Source organism: Bos mutus, chromosome 10, assembly GCF_027580195.1.
Source record: "Bos mutus isolate GX-2022 chromosome 10, NWIPB_WYAK_1.1, whole genome shotgun sequence".
Classification (NCBI taxonomy): Eukaryota; Metazoa; Chordata; class Mammalia; order Artiodactyla; family Bovidae; genus Bos; species Bos mutus.
Window position 1 is genome coordinate 20317533 of NC_091626.1, and position 17537 is coordinate 20335069.

General features: G+C 55.0%; 1 protein-coding gene across 1 annotated transcript; it reads left to right on the forward strand.

The window, feature by feature from the left end:
- The first annotated feature begins 8 nt into the window (after positions 1-8).
- TGM1 (transglutaminase 1) lies at positions 9-16788 on the forward strand. Its single transcript, XM_005910289.3, has 15 exons — positions 9-2249; positions 2977-3336; positions 3486-3674; positions 4653-4901; positions 5291-5409; positions 5517-5624; positions 6056-6230; positions 6638-6776; positions 6911-7014; positions 9673-9761; positions 10274-10427; positions 10535-10816; positions 10947-11107; positions 11446-11582; positions 16398-16788. The coding sequence occupies exons 1-15, from the start codon at positions 2225-2227 to the stop codon at positions 16621-16623; spliced, it is 2517 nt and encodes an 838-aa protein (XP_005910351.2). The 5' UTR covers positions 9-2224; the 3' UTR covers positions 16624-16788.
- The last annotated feature ends 749 nt before the right edge of the window (positions 16789-17537 follow it).

Genomic DNA, 17537 nt, shown 5'->3' on the forward strand with positions numbered 1-17537 from the left:
AACCTCCATTTTGGGGGCAGAATCTGGGCCACGGCTAGATTGGAGTCTGCCTTCTGCTTTGGGGCTGGGCTGCGCCTAAGCTGCAGGCTGGCATCAGGTTTGGGTTCAGTTCTAGTTGGAGTGGGGCTACAAAGCACCTGGAAGTCTCTCCAACTAGAAGGGCTCAGAGAAGTTTCTTCCGTGATCTGTGCCCCTTCCAGATACCCTGTCTGCCCTGGCTCTCCTTCACCAAAGCTGTTCCCAGGAGGTGTGTTCAGAGCGCCCTGGCTCCACTCTCTTATAACAACATTATTAGTCCTCATGAGTGCATGCCCAGGATAAAGAGCCCTTGAAAATACTTGATCCCATTTGATCCCCACAAGCTCTCAGGGCTGAGATGATTAGGCTCATTGTGCTGATGAGGAAACTGCTGTTCAGACGCACCCAAGGTTGCTGAGCTCAAGTGCTGGAGCCAAAGCTGTCTCTGTAACTTGGTCTGGGATTCCAGATTCATGTTCTTGCTTCTGGATTGGGCAGAACCTGGACTTAGCTCCTGAAGTACCGAGATGGTGTCTTTTCCCAGGGTCTCCCCTCCAACACACACAAGTACCTTGTCCTGACTCTGAAAGCCCTGCGGCACTTGAGCCTCCCGGGAGGAAAGGGGAGTGGCTCAGGGGTGAGGGCACTGAGTCAAACCTGGCTGGGTGGGGAAACAGAAAGATTGATTGAAACAAGAGGGAGCGAATGTGACCAGGCATTTTCCTGTTTCCCTGAAAATCTACCTGGGCCTACATGTACACACACAACTCTCAGGGCCCTCCCTGTCCTTTTGGTATCCAGAGTGATACACAAATAGCCTTCCATGAAGCCCTTTGGCTGACCTGCCTGGAAATTGGATTCCTGCTCTTGAATGTGCTGGAGGTGGGGTTAGACACCCCCTGCCAGGTCTGGAGCTTAGGCTTGGACAGGAAAAGGTCATGGGGATGTGGAGGGCTCTGCCAGGTCCTGGAGCCTCCGTCCCCACTCCCCAAGGCACCTCCCTGCCACATGCATCACCAAACTCAGCCTCTCCTCTAGGCAGCTTCCTTGTATCTCCTTGCCCTCCCTGTTTTTACTGTCTTCTGTTTAGTGTCCCATGGGCAGAGCTGGGACAATGGCAGGATGGAGAAAAGAGAACCCAAGGACAGGTCCCAACCTTCCGGAAGATGCCTGACCTCCTCTTTGCCTTGGGGTTCTCTCAGTGGCCTCCGTGGTGTTTCTCCCAGGGTTGGGATGGAATTGGGCAGGTGCCTGCAGCCGGTTGGTCAGGATTCCTAGGAAGAATTCCAAGTTGAGAACCGTGGCCTCCAGCTCACCAGACATTTGTCTCAGTGGAAGAAGGGGGTACTCTGCAGCCTGGGGGCAGAGACTTCATTCCCACCTGAGCCTCAGAGCAAAGACCAAAGTCACCTCCAAACCCCTGGGGGGTTGGGGAAGGGTGACCGTTAGAAAACGAAATCGCTTCCACTCTGACCTTCCTAACCCCAAAGGTGGAGGGACCCAGGGAGCAGGAAGCAGCTCTCACTCATACTGGGGGCTTGGCGGAGCCAGAGGAAGAAGGAGGGACAGGTGGATGGTAGGGTCAGAGGATCTGGTAGAGCCAGCAGGTCAAGGGCTGGCTGGTGGAGCCAGTCTGAGGGCCAATTGCTGATGTCACCAGTATGTAACAACTTGGGATCCAGGGACCTCCCTGGACTGGGTGAGTCCTAAGAGCCCATGGGCAGTTTCAGAGACACAGCCAGGCAGCCTGAGCTTGGGAACAGCAAGTCTGCTGGATAGAGGTGTGGGTGGAAGGGGCTCCCTGCCCCATTGCCCTCTGAGCTTCTCCACCGAGAAGGTGCCTCTGATGCACCCAGTTTGGCAGGCAGCATCCCCCAGACAGGTGGTCTCACCGAGTCTTTCCGACTTCAGCCCTCATAGACTCCAACCGTGCCCTCTCCCTACACGTCGGTCCTTCGGTCCTTAGTTCCTCGAAAAGGGAAAAGAGGGTGTGGCCCAGCGTCATTTCCCGGCCCCCAGACGCTGGACCTCCTCCCCCAAGTGGGGGGACGAAGCAACCTTCCTTCCTCCTCTTCCCAGAAGCTCGGCCCCGCCCTCCCCCCTTAAAAACCACTTACCGGCCCGCCCCACGCCTTCCATTCGTGCGGCGGAGTCCGTCCAGTCCCATCGGTCCCAACCTGTTCCACCTCCGCCGCGGGACTCAGAGATGCCGTCGCCAACACCTTCATCAGGTGAGGGGCTCCGACGGGGCACTGCTGAACCCCAGCGATGCTGTCTGGCGGCCGAGGTCGGGTCCCAACAAGGTGGAGTGCGGGCCAGCCAGAGCCTGTCCGCCCCAGCGAGGCTCCCGGAGACCAGAGATCTCCTGCCTGAGAAGTCTGACTTTAGGCACCTCAGGCCCCTCCCAGCAACTCCTCATGGGTGTCTGACCCAACGACATGGGGAAATGCCAGGACCCCCGGTGGTGAATGTCACTTATCTGTCTAATTCAGAGAGCAGTGGGTGGGGGATTCCTTCTAAGCAATGGGTCCTTGAGGCTGTCAGCATTGGATCTCTAGACTGAGGAGCTGGCAGGGGGAGCAGGCTCAGGATGGTCTGTGCTGCCGCCTTTCGAAGCTGTGACAAGTGTGCACTCGTTTCCTGGGATGAGTGCTGGAGCAGGTTTCTGGATTGGGCATCTGCTTTGGAGGATGTCCGTGTGAGGGTGAGAGGGGAAAAAGACTCGTCTCTCTAATTTGGGGAATTTCTCTAGGTGAGTGAAAGGAGTCTTTGGGGGAAGGTCTCTGGGTGGATCTGAGGGAATCTCAGGGTCAGGGTCAGGGTCAGATCATCTGTCATCTGGCTGGGATGGAATCAGCTCTCTGGATGGAGGGTTTCTGGGTGAGCTGACTGGAGCATCCTGTAGGGGTAAAGGAGATCTGAGTGAGTGATCAGAGCCCCCCTGCCTCTTTCACGTAGGCGGTCCTCGTTCAGATGTCGGCCGCTGGGGCGGAAACCCCTGGCAGCCCCCCACCACACCTTCTCCAGAGCCAGAACCAGAGCCAGACAGACGTTCTCGCCGCGGGGGCCGTTCCTTCTGGGCTCGCTGCTGTGGCTGCTGCTCTTGCCGGAACACAGAAGACGATGACTGGGGGCCTGAGCGCCATGGAGACCGGGGAGGTCGAGGATCTGGCTCCAGGAATCGAAGACCCGACTCCCGGGGCTCAGACTCCCGCCAGCCTGGCTCCCGGGACTCCCGCCGGCCTGGCTCCCGGGACTCCCGCCGGCCTGGCTCCCGGGGCAGTGCTGTGAACGCAGCTGGAGATGGCACCATCCGGGGTGAGGCCCACCTGGCCATGTTATCTGAGAGCCAAAATGCCTTAATTGGGCCTGAGGCTCATTCTGACATCTCTGGGGGCCTGGGAGGCTAGTGGTGGGGGCCTGGACGCCCCGTGGGGCTTTACTGAGCTGGAGCTGTGGCCTTGCAGAGGGAATGCTGGTGGTGACTGGTGTGGATCTGCTGAGTTCACGCTCAGACCAGAACCGCCGAGAGCACCACACGGACGAGTTCGAGTACGATGAGCTGATTCTCCGCCGTGGGCAGCCTTTCCAAATGGTCCTCTTCCTGTCTCGTCCCTATGAGTCGTCTGATCATGTCACCCTGGAGCTGTGCATCGGTCAGTGGAGCCTGCAGTGGGGGATGGGGATGATGGTGGTGAAGTGAAGTAGGGGTGGTGGTGGAGTAGGGATAGGGAGCTGGTTAGCAGGGCTGCCAGCCCTGGTATTAGGGTCACAGGGATGTCTTTAGGCTCCTCCCTTACCCCACTCCTCACCCCTGCCAGCTAAGGCAGGTGTAATCATGTAAGTATGTCCCCCGGAGGGAGGGTCTTGGCTTCCCTGTTTTCGTTTCCTAAGCTCACCCTCTCCGAGCCTCCAGGAGCATTTGTCCCAAGATACTTTTCCTTTGGATCCTTACTACTGCATCCTCTCAGGTGTTGCTGCTTTTGGGTATCTTTCTTTCTGGGTCTGCCCTCCTTCCCCAGGATGTGACTTCACTCTCTGTCCAACTCTGTCTCTCTGTTCCCATGGCCCAGGGCAGGTGCCTCCCTCATTGCATTGCTTGGTGGCCATTGACTGCCTAGGCTGATGATTATACTGCTGCCGGGGGCGGGTGACTCCTGGTACCCTTTGATTAGGGCCTAGCCTTGCCCACCCCAGCCTCTAATTTCCCAGGTACCCTTACCACCTCCAGCAGGGATGCCCTGGGCTCTGGCATCTGCAGCCCCAGTGAGCAGGCAGGCTTTCAGGACAGGAACTGTGCTTTCATGTGGGGCAGGGCCACCTAGACCCAGACAGGGCGGCTCTGCTCCTCCTGCCCGGGTACTGGGACAGTCAGGCAGGTAGAGGGTGACGGTGACCTGGTCTCTTCTGCTCACCTCCGAGTTAAGTGCAAGGGAACAGGTTTGGGATGTTGGACTGGAGCTCTGCCCTGACATGTGGGCACGCATCGGGTGGGGACAGAGCTATTCTCAATCTGGCCCAGGTAATTGTCCAACTTGGGACACACATCCTGGGTGGGGCTGAAAGAAGTCCAAGGCTCCGTCCCCCTGCTTCAAGTGGGCTACAGCAGCTAACTGGTGTTTCCTCCACGGCAGGAAATAATCCCGAGGTGGGCAAGGGCACCCATGTGATCATCCCGGTGGGCAAGGGGGGCAGTGGAGGCTGGAAGGCCCAGGTGACCAAGTCCAGTGGGCAGAATCTGAACCTACGGGTCCACACCTCCCCCAATGCCATCATCGGCAAGTTCCAGTTCACCATCCGCACACGCTGTGAAGCTGGAGATTTCCAATTGCCCTTTGACCCCCGCAATGAGATCTACATCCTCTTCAATCCCTGGTGCCCAGGTGAGCTGCTGGAGCAAAACGCGGACAGGAGGGGAGGGCGTGTAGGGCTTCCTTCGCTAGATCTGGCTACGCGCCTGGGTGCCTAGCCCTAGGAGAAGCCAGCTTCCCAGTGTCCAGGTGAGGGAACCTCGATGCAGGACGTAGAGAAGTGACCAGCCCAAGGTCACAGAGCCGCATCACCTCTCCTGGTGAAGGGCCCTGGTAACAGCCACCCTTCTCCCATTATCCCCTATCCTGTTTGCTCTGTCCTTCCTGGAAGCAGTGCTGTCAGGCTAGAGGCGTCCCTGCTCTTCCTCTGCAGTCATGAGCCCTGCAGAAGCAGCTGAGGGGCAGGTGGGACCCAGGGAGAGGGCTGAAGGGAACCAGGCATATGTGTTTTGGGGACACAGAGGACATCGTGTATGTGGACCATGAGGACTGGCGGCAGGAGTATGTGCTTAATGAGTCTGGGCGAATTTACTATGGGACAGAAGCGCAGATTGGCGAGCGGACCTGGAACTACGGCCAGGTAGGGTTGGCTGGGGCCTCGTGCCCTTAGGGGCACTAGAGGCAGGTGAGGTGGGGTGGGGGCGCAGGTGCTAGCCTAAGGGTCACCTCTGCCCTGGCTCCCCCCAGTTTGACCACGGGGTGCTGGACGCTTGCCTGTACATCCTGGACCGGCGGGGCATGCCCTATGGAGGCCGCGGGGACCCCGTCAGTGTCTCCCGGGTCATCTCTGCCATGGTGAGCCCCCTTGAGTCTCTGAGCCCTACTGAGTGTCTGCCTGCTGTCTCCCGCCCCCACTCCTACCATTTCTGATTCTTCCAGGACCCCAGCCCTGTCCGTGCCCTTGCAAAAGGTACGGTGGGAAGGGATCTCACTCATCTCCCCTCCCAACCTGCCCCCTAACCCTCCCCTTCCTGGCTCCAGTTCCAGCTCTTGTGGAATGTAGGGCCAAACCCCAAACTTGGCACACCCAGGATTCACATTCCTGTGTCAGACCAGGATGGTGGGGCAGAGGGCTGTGGGAGGGGCAGGCAGGACTCAGGCTGCCTCTGAATCCTGAGCGTTTAGGGGTGAGGGATGGTTGCAGGGCCAGGGGTTGGGCTGGGGGCCACATGGCAGGCCCTGAGCCTCTTCCCCAATTCTGCCCCACCCCATCCTGTCCTGGACAGGTGAACTCCTTGGATGACAATGGGGTCCTGATTGGGAACTGGTCTGGAGATTATTCCCGCGGCACCAACCCATCAGCATGGGTGGGCAGCGTGGAGATCCTTCTCAGCTACCTACGCACCGGCAACTCTGTCCCCTTCGGCCAGTGCTGGGTCTTCGCTGGTGTGACCACCACAGGTAGTGGAGGGATGGGACGGGAACCGCCTGGGCTTTACACGGAGGGTGGAAGGAAGCTAGGCTCCACCTTCATGAGCCCAGCCCAGTTGTGGCTGCAGTGCAGGGACGGGCGGGGGTGGCTGGCAGGCTGGCCTTAATTATCATTAATTAGTGTTAACAACCCAGAAAGGCCTAGAGGAGAGGAGGGAGAAGGGACAGTCAGGCACAAGGCCAGGCAGGTGGCCTGGCTTCCCCTAACACCCAACACTCCCTGGCTCGGTGAACTTCTGACTCTAGTGACCCCTGACCCAGCTTGGCAACCCCAGTTGCCCCTGTCCCCTTGCTATTCCTGACCTCATGCCTCACCTGCCCCCCTACCCCTGCCCTGGCCCGGGGCCCTGAACCCAACCCTGGCCGCCCCCCTACAGTGCTGCGCTGCCTGGGCCTGGCCACCCGTACTGTCACCAACTTCAACTCCGCGCACGACACAGACACTTCCCTCACCATGGACATCTACTTCGATGAGAACATGAAGCCCCTGGAGCACCTGAACCATGATTCTGTCTGGTGAGGCTGGGGCTGGGCTGGGCTGCCTGTCCCTGCTGATGACCAGAGACCTGAGGCCTGGATATCGAGAGCAGGGGATGCTGGGGAGGCCCCAGGTAGGCAGCCCACCGAGCCCTCCATCTATGTCCATCCAGGAACTTCCACGTGTGGAACGACTGTTGGATGAAGAGGCCAGATCTGCCCTCAGGCTTCGATGGATGGCAGGTTGTGGACGCCACACCCCAGGAAACCAGCAGTGGTGAGCAGGGCCCCTGCCTGGCTCCTAGACCCCACTGGGGGCCCCTCCCTGTGTCCCCAACTAGGGGAACAAACTCCAGTGTCCTGGACGGGGACTTGGAGTCAGATCCTTTCGTTCCACAGTTCTTCAGACGGACTCATGAGGGCAATCACCATGTGACCGTCATTTATTTTCACCTTTCTGCATAATTATTTGCCCCAATTTTATTTATTTATAATGGTTATTACACTCAGATGGCTCAAAAGTCCAAAGATTTGAGAGAATTCAGGGAGAGGTTTCCCTCACCCAACAAATCCACTTTTTCTACTTACATTTTTATTTACATGTCCTGGAGATAATTAATTGAAAGACCTTTTTATTTATATATATATATATATTTTATAGTTTAAAAAGTCACTATTTTAAGTAAAGAGCTTCCCAGGTGACTCAGTGGTAAAGAATTCACCTGCCAATTCAGGAGATGCAGGTTCGATCCTTGGCTTGGGAAGATCCCCTGGAGGAGGTCATGGCAACCCACTCCGGTATTCTTGCCTGGAGAATTCCACGGACAGAGGAGCCTGGTGGGCTACAGTCCATGGGGTCATAATGAGTCGGACACAACTGAGTGACTAAGCACATTTTAAGTAAAACATGCTTGGAAGGAAAAAATATATAGAATTGTGTAACATAAAATGGAAAATTTCCTATTCTCTCTCAGGTGGTTTCAGTTTTGTTTCAAGGAAATTTCTAGACCTGAATTCCGGGAACAGATTCCAGAAATCTGTGTGTTTTGAAAGTTCCCCTGGTGATGTTGCAGATCGGCTGGGTTAGAGGCTTTCTCTAGGGCACAGTGTTAGGTCAGCAGCAGCGTGAACCCAGCCCCTGACTTCCTCTCTTTTGACACATATTCTTGCTTTTACCAAGTTCTTCTCATTGCTCCGCTGAGTTATATATATGGTATGGGGGAAAAAATCAGGGTTCAGGTAGGTTCAAAGGAGATAACAGCTTCTATAACGCAGTCCAGCCTAAGAAATAATCACTGATGGTGTAACCTACTAGTCTCTGTTCCACAACGAATGTTTCTGCAAAAATTAGATCTCCCCAGACTTTCCTGGTGGCCCACTAGTTAAGACTCCACACTTCCACTGCCAGGGCTGCAGGTTCGGTCCCTGGTGGGGGAAGTTTTGCATGCCATGAGGTGCAGTCAAAAACAAAATTAGATCTCAAACAGGTCCCCCACACCCTTCCCACTTAATAATCTGGCCCCAGGGAGCCCTCACCTGCCCCTCCAGCTGCTTCTCCCCTCCCTGTCTCCCCCTTCTCCCTTCCTCACCCTGAGTCAGATAGCCCTCCCCTAGCCTACCTTCCTCTTCTGGTCTCTCACCAGACCCGTCCCTCTCAATCATCTCTGTAAATAGTGCCCCCTGAGTTATACAACCCCAGAGATGCCTGTGATGTTGAAACAGCCTGTCACAGGACACCAGGAGACATGAGTTCCAGTCCCCACTCTAGGAAGTGGGTGGGCTAGGTGGCAGGCAGGGATTCTGAGGCCAGCCAGGCCCGGGCTTGATTCTAGCTTGATCACTTCTTAGATATGTCATCTTAGGCCAGTTCCTTGCACCTTTGAGCTCTGGTGTTCTTGTTTGTAATATGGGGATGATGTATACCTTATAGGGTGATTGGGAGGATCAAATGAGAAGTCATATTAGACTAGCAGCATGGCTGGAGCTTAGTAGCTACTTAGTAAGGATTAGCTCCTTCCAGTCTCTCTGTGTCCGGCTGTCTTACATCTCCTGGCAGTCACTTTGCCTTGCTGAGCCTATTTCCCCATCTGTAAAAGGAGACCCTAGTTCAAGGTATTTTCTAAGATTCTCTCCTGTTGGACAGCCCTCACTTCCTGTTCTGTGTCCTCTCAGCCACACCTCCTCTCTATCAACCTGTCTCCTCCAGAAAGCCCTCCAGAGCATGTTGAAGACAGACATTGTTTCCTACCAGCTCCCCTGTCACCTCCCCACAGAAAGGATACCGTGGGCTATAGAGCTGAGGGTGGTTCTGGATCTTTCTGGAATGGTGACTGTGATTTCATCTCTTTCCCAGCTGGCAAGCAGAGCCATAATGGGCTCTGGGTTTGTTTTGATGTAGGATGGGGTGGGTGGGGTGGGATCTTGACCTCTGGGGGTCATAGACAGCCGACATCCAGCTTCAGCCAATGGAGGAAGTGTGCCAGCAATTCGGTTAACAAGGCAGGCTTATCCCCGCTACAGTCGTCACTGCCCCTCTCACCCCCACCAATGACTGAAGCAAAATAGAACTGCTCTCCCCTTTGTTTGCCCTCCCTGAGCTGGACTGTGAAGTGAAATCAGTCAGTCGTGTCCAACTCTTTGTGACCCCATGGACTGTAGCCTGCCAGGTTCCTCCGTCCATGGGATTTTCTGGCAAGAATACTGGAGTGGGTTGCCATTTCCTTCTTCAGGGGATCTTCCTGACCCAGGGATCAAACCCAAGTCTCCTGCATTGCAGACAGACTCTTTACCGTCTGAGCCACCAGAGAATCTGGACTGGTGGGGGCTGAACCTGGGCAGTGGGCACTGGGTGGGCTTGGAAGGGTGGGCCCAGGATCTGGGGGTCCTACTCAGCCTCCCTGGATCTCTCACCCCTGTGGTGCCCTCACTCCCATAGGCATCTTCTGCTGTGGGCCCTGCTCTGTGCAGTCCATCAAGAATGGCTTGGTCTACATGAAGTACGACACACCCTTCATTTTTGCAGAGGTGAGAGCTGTGCACCTGGTGCCTTCATGGGCGGCCTGGGGAGACCAGGGCACTGGCGTTGGTCCTAGGTTCTCCAGGCGTGCCCCACTGCTGACCAACTACCTCTGTGACCTTGGGCAGGTCACTCATTCTACAAATCTTAGTTTTCCCAACTGTAAAAAGCCATAATAATGGCTGCCGTGCTTTCTGTGCTCAGGATCAAAAGAAATAATGGGTATGAAATTGCTTTATAAGTCATGGAGTCAGCAAGTGAGTGCAAGGGATTACTGTTATTAATGCCCAATGCACTGTGAGGAGCCTCCCAGATCAACTTCTTTCCTGCTTTCTGGCCTTGTCTGGCTCAGCTTGAAAAGTCTCCCAGTTTCACTCTGCCAGGAAGCTCCCAACCTTTGGATCCGGCCTTCCCTGCAGTTCCTAGGATCCGGGAAGGCAGCTGGAGGGTCATGCCCGCCCTCAGACCCTCTGGCTCATTCATTCCTGGCTCACACCCCTCACAACTGCCCTCCTGACAGGTGAACAGTGATAAAGTTTACTGGCAGCGACAGGATGACGGCAGCTTCAAGATCGTGTATGTGGAGGAGAAGGCCATCGGCTCACTCATCATTACGAAGGCCATTGGCTCCAACATGCGGGAAGACATCACGCACACTTATAAGCACCCAGAAGGTAGCAGCTCCCCATCCCGGCCAGCTCTGGCCACAACCAAGGGTGCCTTCCAAGCGCCCGCCCAGCCAGCAGCAGCTGTAAGCTCACCCTTGACCCTCAACCCCCAGGCTCAGAAGCAGAGCGGAAGGCAGTGGAGACCGCAGCCGCCCACGGCAGCAAACCCAATGTGTATGCCACGCGGGACTCAGCGGAGGATGTGGCCGTGCAGGTGGAGGCGCAGGACGCAGTGATGGGGCAGGACCTGATGGTCTCCGTGGTGCTGACCAACCGCGGCAGCAGCCTCCGCACCGTGAAGCTGCACCTCTACCTCTCTGTCACCTTCTACACTGGCGTCACGGGATCCGTCTTCAAGGAGAGCAAGAAGGAGGTGGTGCTGGCGCCGGGGGCCTGTAAGTGCCCCGTCCCCAGCCTGTAGCACCCGCCTCCATGGCTGGGTAGCCCAGGGCTGGGGACATGGAGACCTGGGGAGGCTGGGTCTGGGGAAGCAGGCCTCGGTGACACCAGGCCTCTTCCCTGCAGCGGAGCGTGTGACCATGCCTGTGGCCTACAAGGAATACCGGGTCCACCTCGTAGACCAGGGGGCCATGCTGCTCAACATCTCAGGCCACGTGAAGGAGAACGGGCAGGTGCTGGCCAAGCAGCACACCTTCCGTCTGCGTACCCCAGACCTCAGTCTCACGGTAGAGCAGCGGGCTGGGCTGGGGCAGATTGGAGGGCGAGGCGCAGGGCACTAGGACAGAAGCAGTGGCGGGAGGAGGTCAGGGACCAGCCTGGGCTCTTGGGCTTTGGTTCCCTTTTCTGGAAAATCAGGTCTCCTTTCCCTTACTCTGGGGTGGCTTCAGCTGGGGAGTAGGTTGGACTTTCCTCTCTGGCTTTGGGTGAGCCCTCCCCCAGAGGCAGGAATGTGGGGTCAGGGCGGTCTTCATTCTAAGGAGCTTTCCCTCCCTCTCTGGTGGGACTGTCCAGTCCCATAAATTTGGCCCGAGGCTCTGATAATGGGGGTCTCTTTCTCTCTCAGTTACTGGGAGCAGCCGTGGTTGGCCAGGAGTGCGAAGTACAGATTGTCTTCAAGAACCCGCTGCCTGTCACCCTCACCAACGTCGTCTTCCGGCTCGAGGGCTCCGGGTTGCAGAGGCCCAAGATCCTCAATGTTGGGTGAGTGCAGCCCCTCCTTCTGCCCCAGCCACTGCCCTTGCCAGCCTCCTGGCTGCATGGGTCCCACCTTTGTCCCTCTCCTGCTCAGGTCAGGACGGTAAGGTCTGTCACTTGGGGCCAGCCAGCAACACCTCCTGCCTGAGTTCAAGAAGGCCTGCTTCAGGCAGTGCTCCTCGGTGTCCCTGCCCTGCCTTGCTGGCTTGTTAGGGAGCTAAAACCTCAAATAGGAATCACTAGTAATTTGTCACTACTGTCGCCCAGCACTCAAGAGTTGAGCAGGCACTTTCAGGAATGTAAGCTCATTTGGAGACCCCCAATACCCTTTAAAGTACATTAGAGATAATCATATGATGAGCTTCAGGTCCTGGCTTCATCACTCATGGGCTGTGTGCTCTATGTATGATCTTCTCTATGCCTCAGTTTTCTCACCTGTAAAGCGGGGATAACAGTAATAACCTGGCTCTGAGAATCACAGGAGACAATGCATGTAAAGGCCTCAGCGTGGTGCTGGGCACAGCATCAGTGCTCCGCTGGTAGCTGCCCCCCTTTACAGATGCGGCAGCTGAGAATCACAGGAGACAATGCATGTAAAGGCCTCAGCGTGGTGCTGGGCACAGCACCAGTGCTCTGCTGGTAGCTGCCCCCCCTTTACAGATGGGGCGGCTGGTGGCCACATCTCCCAGAGGGTCTCGGCTCCTAAGGGGCAGGCTCCACTCCTCCACCACAGTGAGCACCTCACGCAGGCTCTCGAGCTGGTTGCTGGGCTGGTGTGGTGAGCAGAGTGAACAGTTCCTAAGGAGAGAGCCCTGTGCCTCAGGCCCTCATCCCACCTGCTGGGGCCTGATCCCAAGCCAGGGGAGGCTGTGTGCCCAGCAAGTGCCCAAGGTCGTGTTCCCAGGCCATGCTGCCACCTCTGACATGGACTCACACATGCAGGAACAGGGAAAGCAGAGAAGGCCAGAGGCTGACCTTTAAGATCAGCTTTCTGGTGACAGGAGCAGGCATTTTCCTCATCCAATAAAGAGCACCCGAAGGAAAGTGATCACACTCACGGAGGGGCTGGGTGGGGAAACAGAGGGTCCCTGACCACCCTACCCATCCCTCTCCCCCAACACACAGGCTCTGCCTGGGGGTGGCCACCCCTTTCGCCAACAGACCAGAGCTGAAAAGGCTGCTGTTCTGACCTTTGCCCCATCCTGGGCTCCTGGGTGATGGGACACCTCACAAAGGAGCGCTCTCCTCCTATCGCCCTAAAAGAGTTTCTGGCAGCTTAGAGAGTGGAGCTTGGAACTCCCAGGCAGCCTGCTTGCTGGGGTCTCTCACCTGCCGCTGACAGACAGAGGTTCCTCTGTCCTGAGGGGTCCCCGGAGCTGGGCTCCCTTCAGCTTCTCTGCCAGATCTTTGATTCTCTTCCCTTCCAGGGAGTAAGGCAAGGGCCACCCACACTGCGTACTGGAGACTCAGCCCCTCTCTTCAGCTGTGGGGCTTGTATGGGCCCAGTCTCCCCACTAGTAAATGAGAGGGTTGGATGGTGGTTTCTCAAAGCAGGCACTCGGTTGACATTCTGTGGCTCCTCCAGCTACTGTGAGCCCAGGCGGGGCCTCCAGCACGGGTGAGAGCCCCGAGCTGCTGATTTGGGTATATTATTGGCTGGCCAAAAAGTTCATTTGGGTTTTCCCCTAACATCTTAGAGAAAATCCCTGAACAAACTTCTTGGCCAACCCAAGCAATTCCAAAATTGGCATTACTTTGCTCTCATTTGCACATCAAAGGCTGTGGTATGGAGCCTCATTATGGCAGAAGGCATGCCACCCCACCTGCTGACTGGCCACTTAATAAACATTCCAGCACTTACTCCTCCAGACAGCTGTTGTCACCACTAAAGCAGTCACCAGGGGAAGCTAGAAGTCTGCTCCAAACCCTTCTCGGGAATTTCCCCCAGAGCCTGAATCACATTCTCTAGAATGTCCTTAGAGTGGTCTTCTAAAGGAGTGAATTTGACTTTGGGGAGACAGCTTCAAGTCATTTAGAACTAAGATTGATTAATAAGGTAAATAAGTGAGCCGGGTGGGTCATAATGCCCTTTTCAATCAGAAATGAACCTTGGCTGTAAAGGAGGGACAGTGACTTGGCCAGGTGTGAGTGCACGCCCAAGTGGGTACATGTAATGTGTGTGTGGTTTTAAATGGCTGTGAAGGAAAATCTGAGAGGAGCTTTTTTAAATGTTCAATGTGGTGGAACAAGAGCATAAATGCTAATTTGATGCTAATACTCAAATTGGCATCAAAGACAATGCTAATTTGGATGTCTAAGTTCTGATGTCCTGTCAGGGAGTTTGTTTTATTACTGGCACTCAGTTGTGGGCACATTCCAGTGTTCGTAGCTGATGTGTTTGCCTCAAACTCTCAAACTAGGGTGCAGTCAAGGTCTCGCCCGACACTAAGATCAGGGTAGGGAGAGATCTTGACATCCCTAGTTGGAACCTAGAGAGCAATTTATCTTGGAAATAATCTTATAAATAAAGGCTAGGCTCTGAAATAGTACAGTTCAATTACACATGTGTGTGCTCAGTTGCTTCAGTTGTGTCTGACTCTTTGTGACCCTATGGACTGAAGCCCACCAGGCTCCTCTCTCCACGGGGATTTTCCAGGCAAGAATACTGGAGTGGGTTGCCATGCCCTCCTCCAGGGCATCTTCCCGATCTGGGGATCAAACCCATGTCTCCTGAGTCTTCTGCATTGCAGGAAAATTCTTTACCCCTGAGCCACCGGAGAAGCCCCACAGTTCAATTATAGTATGGGTAAATAGACTTTTGAAGGCTGGTCTGAACCCAAACAACCTTTAACCTCATATCAATGGAAAAGTGGGCACAAATTAAAAACACAGATTTGTTACCAGGCAGAGTACAGCTTGAGGCTTCCGCTGTAACTCAGTGGTAAAGAAACCACTTGCAATGCAGGAGCTTAGGAGATGCAGATTCTGTCCCTGGGTTGGGAAGATCTCCTAGAGGAGGGCATAGCAACCCACTCCAATATTCTTGCCTGGAGAATCCCATGGACAGAGGAGCCTGGCGGGCTTCAGGGCACAGGGGCTCAGAGTCAAAGATGACTGAGGCAACTGAGCACGCACGCAGAGTATAGCCTACCTGTTAAGTTGTAGACTGAATTTCAAGTTGGATATTCTGATAGGAAGTCTAGAAATTAAGTCTACAACCTATCAGGTAGGCTATAGACATCTATCTTCCAGACTTTCCTACTTCTCGCCTTCATAGAGCTTGGAGGCACCTTCAAGACCGTCTGATCCCACCCCATCATTTTATATTCACTTCCATTTTACATCAGAAAGTGAGGATGACTGGTACGTGTTCTAAACTACACAGTTAATGGGGTAGAAGAAGTACAGAGTGGTCCAGGGACGTCCCTTGGCAGCAGGCTCCAAGCTAAATGTTTTGCCCCAAGGAAATCTTTGATGTTGGGGTGTTGGCTCATTCCCTTGGAGGACTGTGGTGTTTGCACAAGTCTGGCTCCAGAAATCGTCCCCAAGGCAGGCTCAAGTTTAGCAGGGGCCAGAGGTAAGGGTTTCAGGCAGAGGTGGGAAAGGACAGACGCTAACAGGTGTGATCAACTGCAATATACATTCAGTCACAGTCAATGTGTCTGCGCACATGCAGATTGCTGGAGGAGCTCAGAGAAAGGCGAGATTCATTTTCCTGAGGGTAGGAGGTGCTCCAGGGAGCCCCCAGTGAAGAGGAGGTGTGAACTGGGTCTGGAGGCAGCCCAGAGGCAAGGCAAGAAAACGGGGTGAATTCAGGGGAGGGGTGGAGCTCACTGGGGCTGGTGGGCAGGAGGAATGTGGTGGTGGTGGGGGTGGGGAATGATCCCAGGCAGGCGGGGTGAGTCAGAGTGAGCCTGTGTGTCAGGTCGGGGAGCTACAGTTTTGTCTATCTCCCAAGCAACAAGGAAGCCAAGCCCTTGAAAGGCTCAGTTCACCTCTGAGTGACTGGAAAAATGAATGGAAAATGAGATGAGAGGCAAGGAGGGCAGTTAGAAGGCAGGTGAAATTGTAAATTCCTGGAGAGGTGATCTGAGACTAGAGGTGCCTGGGAAGGAAGAAAATAAAGACACTGAGGGGTGTGTGTGTGTGTGTCTGTGTGTGTACACTAACGTGTATTTCTCTCACATACACACTTGCGTGTGTGTCAATTTAAAGATGCCAATTGTCTCTGTTCTTGGGAGGGACTGCAGTGTTGTTTGCTTGCCTTTTAGGGGACTCCAGTTTTGTTTTGTTTGGGGCTTTTTTTTCCTTTTTCTTTTTTTTTTGAGATAACATCCTAAGAGGTGATGGTAGCAGAGAACTCCTTTTCTTCCACCTTCTTCCTTGGCAAGCCTGGAAGTATTTGGCAACACTGTGTCAAGCCCCAAAGTCTCCTTTTGAGGTTTCCTTGATCTTGGAAACCCATTAGGGGATGGGGCTGACCTGGTTGGGGCAGGAGCATCAGTGATGGGAGAGGAAGGGGGCTGTGCTCGCTCTTCGCCCAGATGTTTGTGAGAGCAGGGAGGGAGGAGTTCTGAATGCCGAGGAGGTTTCCAGCTCGGCAGCTGGCTGAGTAGCTACTGATCACGCTTTGTGGAGGCGGACTTGGGGTTCAGGCTCTGTCCTCCTGTAGGTTAGGTCGTGGGTGTAGAGATTCCAGCTGAGCCCAGAAATGCCTGAAGGGCTCCGCCTGCTGCTCCTTTCTTCCAGCTGCCCCATCAGCCCTTACTCCCCACTCCACACCCTGTCACCCCAGGCCCATGACCCTATCTCTGCCCACAGGGACATTGGGGGCAACGAGACAGTGACCCTGCGCCAGACGTTCGTGCCTGTGAGACCAGGCCCCCGCCAGCTCATTGCCAGCTTGGATAGCCCACAGCTCTCCCAGGTGCACGGGGTCATCCAGGTGGACGTAGCCCCGGCCAGCGGAGGCGGGGCCTTCTCAGACATTAGAGGCAGCGGTCGCTCAGGGGAGACCATCCCCATGGCCTCTCGAGGTGGGGCTTAGCCCTGAGCCAGGAGCAACGGGACTGATGTCAGATGAGCAAGGACACTGCCTCAAGACGGGGGGCTACGGCAGAGAGGCTCCCCAGGGGCTTAGGTGGGAGACCCGGGCCCCTGGGAGGAGCTGATCTCATTTGCACAGATGCTGGACGTAGATGCTAATAAACTGTTTTTTAATAAAGCTGCTGTTCTGTCCATGTGTCAGTCTATGTCAAGCCAAGGAGTGTGGGCTCACGGCCTATCCTGGGGATGCAACTTGGCATTTCTGACACGCCTAGTTCTGAGAAGCGTGGTTGTCAGATCACCAATGGCACCTCTCAACAGCTCTTAATGGGGGCTGCTTGGCATCAGGACAGCCTCCAGTGCTTCCCTGGCCAGTCTCCCCCCACCCCAGGGTGCTTCTACTGACCGAAGCCCTTCTGAAGCTACCTGGGCTGAGGGGGACTGCCCCTTCCACAGCAGCCCCTAATGGAGAGAAGGAGCTAAATTCCTTTCTATGGGCACATGTTTGAGGTAGAAATAGGCTGGATTTCTCTGGGAACAGCAAAAGTCACTTTCCAGTATTGATCTTCAAATATCCTTGTCAAAGAATTTTTACAAAAGTAATACATGTTCAGTGTTAAGCATTAAGAAAATACAGAAAATGGTAAAGGAGAAAATAATAATCCTCAACTCCCACCATGTACAGAAAGTAACTTAACACTGTTTCACATGCTGCTTGCCACCATCCCCTGGAACCCTGCCCATAAATTCCTACAGAGTTAAATATTCTTTGAAAACACCTTGGTTAGAGACTAGATGGTAGACTAGGCCCTCCTGGTCCCTCGAATCTCTGGCTGCCGTTCTCACTCTCTTCAGCTGGTACCTCTGCCTCTGCTCAGGTGACTCAGGCCTCTGTCCTGGGCTGTCTGTCATCCA